Below are 8,547 nucleotides of genomic sequence, written 5' to 3' on the forward strand. Positions count from 1 at the left end.
TTCTGTGTTCCCTAGGTCAGTTGAGCAGCAACTCAGCTGGGAGAGTCTGCATTACTACAAAGTCTGGTATTCCCTTTTTCTTTTCATAGATGCTCATTTTGCCCTGGTCTGTGTTATAAAGGAGCTCTAGACTGTCTCTGGTGTGACAGACTTTATAGTTTTAGTAAGATTGGTTTTGTAATGTTCCAGTTGGTTTCATCAAGGTACCTCACCTCTAATCATTGTTTTCTGTCCTGCGTTTCCTTTCTGGTGTGTTTTATAATTAGTTGCATCTAATCAAGAAAATTAGGTTTTGATAGTATCTGTAGTATCAGTAGCAGTACTAGAGTAGTCATTATATTAATTTTGGATATAATGGGGCCTCATATTATGGCTCTCTGTGCAGCTCCTTATGAGACAATTTTTGCAAACCAACTGTTCTCAGTTACTTTCCACCCCATGCTGTTAATATTTTGGTTTGCTTTTTGCTCTAAATAGCCTTTTACCTTTTCTGATACATACTGTGGTTTTGATTAGTAAGAATGGATGATGATGTAGTAAAATATTACCATTGTATAATGAGTCAGTTTTGCCTTAGTGTAGACTATTTTTCACCTAAATCATGTTATGGTTCATTAAACTTGGATGGGAGCTGATTGTTAGCTCAGAAACTGCTCATGCTAATTATAAGACTAACTCGGTTCTTCACTAGAAGTTTGCAGGGGAGGAAAAATCATGTTGCTTGTGCTTCCAGAAATAACTTAATTTTGATGAGCAGGAGCTTCATCTGGCTGAAGTTTTTTTAATTACTGATAAAGTACAGTATCTGTCCACTACCTGAAACACATTAAGTAGATTTCAGTAAATGTCATTGGCATATGTTTATATCCCATATGCTAATGAGTGGATATCACAGAAAGCATTTTTGAGGCAGCTGTAATTGGTAACTGAGTAACTCATGTTCCAGATGCAGAGTGTGAGCATTCAGAAATGTAATGTCACATGCAGGGGGACATGTCAGTGTCAGTGACATTGACAGGGGGATTGAGCATGCCCTCAGCAAGTTTGCCGATGACACCAAGCTGTGTGGTTCGGTTGATACGCTGGAGGGAAGGAATGCCATCCAGAGGGACCTTGACACACTTGTGAGGTGGGCTGATGCCAACCTCATGAAGTTTAACCATGACAAGTGCAAGGTCCTACACCTGGGTCGGAGCAATCCCAGGCACAGCTACAGGTTGGGCAGAGAAGAGATTCAGAGCAGCCCTGTGGAGAAAGACTTGGGGGTGTTGGTTGATGAGAAAATGAACATGAGCCAGCTTCAGTGTGTGCTCACAGCCCAGACAGCCAACTGTATCCTGGGCTGCATCAAAAGAAGCGTGACCAGCAGGTCGAAGGAGGTGATCCTGCCCCTCTACTCTGCTCTCATGAGACCTCACCTGGAGTATTGTGTGCAGTTCTGGTGTCCTCAACATAAAAAGGACATGGAACTGCTGGAACAAGTCCAGAGGAGGCCACGAGGATGATCAAGGGACTGGAGCACCTCCCATATGAAGACAGGCTGAGAAAGTTGGGGCTGTTCAGCTTGGAGAAGAGAAGGCTGCGTGGAGACCTCATAGCAGCCTTCCAGTATCTGAAGGGGGCCTATAGGGATGCTGGGGAGGGACTCTTCATTAGAAACCGCACTGACAGGACAAGGGGTAATGGGTTGAAACTTAACAGGGGAAGTTTAGATTGGATATAAGGAGGAAATTCTTTAAGGTGGTGAGGCATTGGAATGGGTTGCCCAGGGAGGTTGTGAATGCTCCATCCCTGGCAGTGTTCAAGGCCAGGTTGGTGAAGCCTTGGGTGACATTGTTTAGTGTGAGGTGTCCCTGCCCATGGCAGGGGGGGTGGAACTGTATGATCTTAAGGTCCTTTCCACCCCTAAGTATTCTATGATTCTGTAAGTGTTGTCCATGGTGTGTGTTGTACATGAGCAGCAGGGGTAGGTAGGCTTTGAGGCTTTAGGCATTATACTTAAATCTGGCTTTCTTGCTTTGCAGTAGTTTTTGTTTATATTTATCCTTTCTCTATTTGTGTAATTTACCCATGTCTGGATGCATGCTATATACAGTTCATCTGGGTATGAATCTGGCCATCAAAGGAAAGTAAACCAAGCTTTTCTTTGTTTTGATGGCTTCCTAATGAAAGAGAATAAACTTTTGTGAAGACTAAAGACCATACAAAATGATAAATTGTTAGCTAGCTTCCCAGGTAAAATAAGGCACTCTGTACCCCAAGAGCCAGCAGGCAGCATTTAGGTTAAACTGGAACATGCTGAGTGAAAGGTTGAAGATGTAACTGTTACAGAAAAAGAAGGTTAGGAGTTAACCTCCCATCTAATCCTCAGAGGACAGTTTAGCCTCCTAGGTTTTGTGATGGAAGTAGACACATGGTCCAAAAAAGGGGTAGTAACTTCAACATTTGACACGGCTGGAGGTTGTGGGTGTCTTTTGGTGGTTAGTAGTCTTAAGGAAGAAATTTGGTACTTGCTGGTCTTGAAGCAGCTTGTCAGGTTAAGAGTAACAGTTTGTGCTGTTGTAGAAACAATAGGCCTGCCTCTTCATATTCACAGCCATATAATGAGCTTCAGAAAGGAAAAAAAAAAAAACAACAAAACTCAACCCACACTTATATGGCATGTTTCTTTCATCACATCAGAGGCATAAAGACAGGAGGAACAAGTAAAAAGATTTGGGTTTTTGACAGCAAGAGGACCTTGCTGCTTACTAAAGTGACTGCTTACTCTTTAAAAGCAAACAGTATTTTTCTGCTCCTTGCAATATCCTTCTGCTCTTGGAACACAGTAAACTACTTCTTCCAGGATAGCATATATAGGACATATAATAGGCTCAAAGCTTACAGCACCCAGGCTGGAGTACAGGTAAAAGGGTTAATGGAAAGAAAGTACAGTGTGCTTTATCTTTATTACATGAGTTCAGGTTTCTCATAGCTTCTATATTGGCCATTCTTGATGGAAAAAAAAAAAACAACAGAAGATGCTTAGATAATATTATCATTGCTTGCCTATCTGAATGTTTTCATGTTGTGTCTTTCTAGGAAGGAACAAAGTGTGAAGTTCCCTGAAGACTTTTCAGTTAACCTTCCTAATCTTCTTAAATTTATTTTACATCACTCAAGTTCTTCTTCGTCAGAGCCCTGTACCAAAGAATGCCTACATAAAGAAACAGTTCTACAGCAAGGACATATCTCCCACTTAGAGAAAGAAATTGAGAAGTTAAGATCAGAAATCACTGCCCTTCATCAGGCCCATGACCAGCTTGAAGCACAGCTGTCTGAAGCTAGGAGAGAGGAACATAGACTACAGCAGCAAAAACACACACTGGAAAAACAGCACAAGACTCTGCAGCTCCACAGTGAGCAGTTGCAGGCCACATATAACCAGAAGAATCAGGAATTACTAGCAATGGCTGAAAAGCTTCAAGAATTAGCTGATGCATCAGAAAACCTCCTTAAAGAGAATACTTTACTGAGAATCCTGGTAGCATCAAGGGAAGGAAAGCTACAGATCCAAGACAAAATTAAAGAACCCCTTCAGTCAGAGCAGACACTTTCTGAAGGTAACTCTGAAGTTTCAACAGCTACTGACACATTAGAGGAAAAAAGGATTGATAATATTGATACCACAGAAACAGAACACAGTAGTGGAAACAGGACAGAATGATTACTTACACAAAGTCAAATGATGCAGTATTGGGTAGGTATTTATGCAAATTTTATTGAAATTCATTGTAAATAAAGACTTCTTCCCCCACATGATCTAGAAAAAGAAATCAAATGGAATATTTTTGTATACTTGAACAACTTAATAGATACCCACATCTAAAGAGAAGAGGAGAATGGAAAACACTTTCTGCACTTTACTATTGCACTAACTTACAAATTTTGCCATTTAAATTGAAGATTGTGATTTTTAGGGCAGCAGTGTGAAGCACTTCTGACTCGGAACCAGTTATTTTTCACTGGCTTTCTCTTACAGTTGCTAGAAGAGAGATTAGTCCTTTGATTTTTACTTTTCCATGATTTCTGAAGCTTGCCCTTTACACTGCATTTCCTTTACTGAATTAAAGTTGAGATACTTCATCCATGTAATCAGTGAACTTGAATGGACAAAAAGTAATCTTGCTACAACTGTTCTAGAACTTCAGCACTTTGTACCACTTTTGTATACCAGTTATTTGACTGTCTTGAAACCTGTAACAGCCGTGTGTAAACTGTTCTCTACTGAAAACTAAGGAGTCTTACAAATCAAGAAGAAAAGGATTAATTCAGTAAGAGGTCTAGAATCTGACAGTTTAAGCATTTCAGTCTGGCTATACATGCAAGTCTCATGAGACTAGTATCTTCCAGAAGAGCATGTGGCAAGGTAAAAAGCTGTACCCCATATCACTCAGAAGGCAACAGCAGGAGCTTTCTTTTACTTGACAGCATTAACTTTGCTTCAAATTATACCCTTCAGTTAATTTTTACTGCTACATTTGCCTTTTTAAGTCAACATCTTACTGCAGAAGAAAGGGACAAGACTTTTTGGCTAGGGTGCTACTGTCTTGCAATACAGAGTTCTCAAGCAAGCTTGCAGGCTTGTGTTACTCCATAGGTACAGGTACAAGAAGCCAGTCTAACAATGTCTATATAGCTGAAGAACTTGAACTTCATTATTTGTAACATCTCAGGGAACAGAGTTACAGGATTTTTCTTTACTAAGCAATTAAGTGTTTAAAAGTTTCAGTAGGCAAAGGAAGCTATGTATAAAGTCACAGAAAACAGGTCAGTGGCCTCAAAGCAAGTGTGCCTACCCTAAGAGTTCTAGAATACGTAAGCTGCCAGTGGTGGCTCAGTGTTGTTCTTTCTCCTCCCCTTTCCCCTCTCCTCCTGCTAACACTTTGAGGTCCAGGACAATCTCTTTAAGACATCTTGTTAGAGTTCCTATAGCTTAACTATAGCACAAAGCAGGATCTGGAAGGGGTGTTCTTGTTTGTAAAGACTTTGCCATTGCCAACTAATAACTCTACAAACTGAACAGCCAATCTCCCTTGCCCATACCAGCATTTGTTTTTATAGGAAAGCCTGAAACTTAACTCTCTTGATTTAAATGTACTACTACAAGATACCTACAAGATATGTTAACTGGATTATATAGTTAACTGTTTGTAGACTAAAATGCCTTTTTACAACAGGCTGTTAACATATATTGTAACTGCTAAGTACACAAACAGGAGTTCTAGGAAAATTTCATACTAGTTGCACTTAAGTAACCACTTCTGCAGTTTCAGCATGCAGACCTACAGAAGAGAAAAGCCTGCTCTACTGCCATTTCAAACTCCTGGAAACCTTCTGGACCGGCCCCAAGGGTTCAGTATCCATCATCAGTTCCTAGGCTGGTGTCCATCAAAATGGCAGTTTCCTTGCAGTAGCTAGATGGTTAGAAGACTCAGTTCTAGCAGCCAAAAGCTTAACCTACCTAGCTGCAACTAAACAAAGTCATTCTCATAGCTCCTGTGTTTCCCGCCTCAACATGTTACTGAAGGATTATACCTATTCTCAAAAAAGGTACTCTGCATCAGTTCACTAAACTGTTAAGAGGAGTTCTGACTTTATAGCTGTGCACTCAAATTAATAGCAGAAGCAAGCTTTAACTGCAGATTTGGTTTTGAAGGTCTGGAATCCCAGCTACAGTTGTGGTTCAGCAGTCCTCCTGTTATGTACAGTTGCATCACATATTTCCATATGCTGTGGAACACAAAGCAAAAAGCTTCTGGCAGCTTACTTACAGTTCACAGTTGTAAAGTAGTTCACATTACAGTAGTAGCTTCGTCAAAATAGGCTCAGCTAAACATTCAAGTAACAAAGTAACAAAACATTAGTAGTCTCTTTACACCAATATATCCCTGTGTCCATTGCCAGCAATGGACATTATGCCAGGTGGGTCAGCTCCTGTCACAGAGGAATCGGGATACACAGTTGATGCAAAGTGCAACTTCTCAGTGCATGCAGTTGCTAACAAAGCTGATGTAATCCTCATCAGGGTGTTTTGTGATGAGTAGCATGCATGTGACCAGGTTCTTCACAGGAGAGATTCTTCTGCCAGTTACACACATCATAAGCGTAGTTCATACACATGTTGCTCCAAGTTAGCTATGTACTTCTGTGCCATTTGGAGTTAGCTTAGTTTTCCTCTCTACACAAGGTCCTTTAGCAGAGTACTGCACCAGAAGGAAGGGCTCTTTGGTTTCTCCTTCTCCCACAATGCTTTCCTCATCTTCAGACTGGCTGATCCTCTGCAGACGCAGGTAACACCAGCAGCCCAGTATCAAGGCACCAAGAGCTGCAATAGCAATCAAAATAACAATAACAGTCACCACTCCAGTGGTGGGGCTATGATCCGTAATAGACATGGCAAATATTTCGGACGGCACAACTTCTTTAAGGAGATTCCTTCTGTCCCCACTACCAGGCCTGCTGCATCTTCAAACTCCTGCAGTGGAAAAAATAGGCACTTCATGAAGCTGTGCATTTTTACCATATTCAGCAACATTATATTCATGGTTGGTATCCTTCACAATGGCACATGACCCTCTTGCTGTTGGTGCTTTGAGCTTCTCACTCTCCTACACTTCTTAGTCATTTTAAGCTATTTTTTTCAAACTCACTTTGAAGATGCAGGTTTCTACATCAAACTAAAACAAATAAAAACTAAACTTATTTCAGCCTTTGATGTGCTTGTCAAGCCTGCCTAAGAGGTAACGATTTTTACTGGGAGACAGAAGATGACACAAGACACACAAAACAGACTGCATGGAAGTTACACAGTTTAGTATAGTGACATTGAAGACTATTTAATACAAATACTCAATCATGGGTGAGCTCTCAAATCCATGACAAGGTCACAATTCAACTACCTTTAGTTTTCCTAAAGGAATCCTACAGAAACAGTACATTAGAGAGTCTGAAGTCTGAGCCTTTTAAAAATTTAATTTACAAGCATCCATATACTAACAGTTCCAGGTTTGGTAAGCTAATTGCAAAGGTAGCTGCAGTAAGTCTGTCTGTAATACTGCTCTGTTTAGAAGGGTTGACTACATGGTAATTAACTGGTTGTTCATTGAGCTGATAAAAACAGATGTTGCTTTATATGCATTTTTTTGTTAATAAGCCAGTAGAGCTAGATTTATTGGGGAATAAAAAAAACACAAAGGGAAGATCATTATTTTAAGCTTCTGTTGCTGTAACTTGGAGCAACTTGTGGGCTTTTAGACCACAAGAGCAAGGGACAGTATCAAGACTGCAGCAGAAACTGGAAGAGAGGCAGCAGGCAGGAAAACAAGGAGGAACTCCATAGCTTCCTTAGTCTGCTGCAGTTTTGGCAGAAAAAAAAAAAAGCATGGGGAATGTCTTCTGCCACTTCCAAATTCACAACACTAAGGAGACACATGAACCTTGCCTTAAATCTCAGAGCTACTGTTTAAAGAGTCAGTAGCTTTACATTCTTCAACTGGGACATAAGAAAAAAGTCATTCATTACCTTCTCTTTCCTCATGGAAGACTTCAGACCAGAGCCAGTCCTAACCAGGAACATATCTTACCTCTGTACTCCTTCAGGAATCAGTAGGGCTCTACAGTACAATTTCAGGTACTGCAGATGTAGTCCCTAATAGTTCTAAGGTCACCTCCAAGTGCTGTACAGTGTCTGCGTTTCACTTGATGCATAGTCACTGACTGGCAATAGAATAACCGGAGTGTCTTCTATCTGCTGAAAATGCTAGTCTGTCAAGGGTCACATACCTTTCCAGGAAGGCTCTTCCTCACCATCGTTGTTCTAGTCTCTCAGCTACAACACCAGCATCTTCATACAAAGCCCAAAAAGAAGTCAGTCTTAACTGACTAGTTAGAACTGTTAGGTTATTGCAAGTGTTACCCATTGCACTAAAAATCTCACCAGCATTTTAACATGAAAGAGTCAAAGGCAATTGCAGTGCAGTATCTTTACCAACAAAACTCAAGCTAGAGATTAAGTTTATTCCCTTACATCTTGTGGAGTGACAGACCAATGCACATAGATATTTCAAGGACACATCCACTAAAGAAAAGCTGAGCATGAGTATCATTAGGGTCTAGTGGCACATAACTTGCACACACTGACTCCATTTCTAGTCATGTCAGCTAGAGCAACCAATAACCTGTAGCGTACCTGATACAGGCAACCAAGTCCTACAGACCGAATTTTACCCATGTAAGATAAACAAAACTAACCACCCCACACACCCTCACAGCTATGTGCCTACTGTAGCCAGAAAGGTACATGATTTGCCATCATCTTCTTGGATCTGCAACGCTTATTCAAAACAGGGTGATCAGCTGAGGGTGATTAAGAATGATTTTCATGCAATTCATTTTCCTCAGGACATGTCTGAACTGCAGTAGTGTTTGATCTAGCATAAATACCATCAGCATAAAAGATGGTTTAACTTGCTTCTGCTACAGGCACTCCACATCCACATTAAGCCC

The 8,547-nt window shown here is 40.7% G+C and overlaps 2 protein-coding genes across 5 annotated transcripts in view; one reads left to right on the forward strand and one right to left on the reverse strand.

Annotated features, from left to right (window-relative positions):
- Positions 1–3,801, forward strand: part of TXNDC11 (thioredoxin domain containing 11) — a 33,324-nt gene extending 29,523 nt beyond the window's left edge. For all 4 annotated transcript variants that reach the window (XM_061473920.1, XM_061473922.1, XM_061473921.1 and 1 more), the window contains one exon: positions 3,082–3,801. In XM_061473920.1, the coding sequence (XP_061329904.1) occupies positions 3,082–3,706 (625 nt within the window). In that variant the 3' untranslated portion in view covers positions 3,707–3,801. The remainder of the gene's footprint in view (positions 1–3,081) is intronic.
- Positions 3,802–5,611: 1,810 nt separating this feature from the next.
- SNN (stannin) lies at positions 5,612–7,361 on the reverse strand. The gene is given in 2 exon segments (XM_061473250.1): positions 5,612–6,475; positions 6,478–7,361. Coding segments are annotated over 2 exon segments (411 nt in total). The 5' UTR covers positions 6,587–7,361; the 3' UTR covers positions 5,612–6,173.
- Between the last annotated feature and the right edge of the window lie 1,186 nt (positions 7,362–8,547).

Source organism: Pezoporus flaviventris, unplaced genomic scaffold (genome assembly GCF_033815535.1).
Source record: "Pezoporus flaviventris isolate CSIRO_AGI_PZ_B2104156 unplaced genomic scaffold, CSIRO_AGI_Pfla_v1 ptg000078l, whole genome shotgun sequence".
Classification (NCBI taxonomy): Eukaryota; Metazoa; Chordata; class Aves; order Psittaciformes; family Psittacidae; genus Pezoporus; species Pezoporus flaviventris.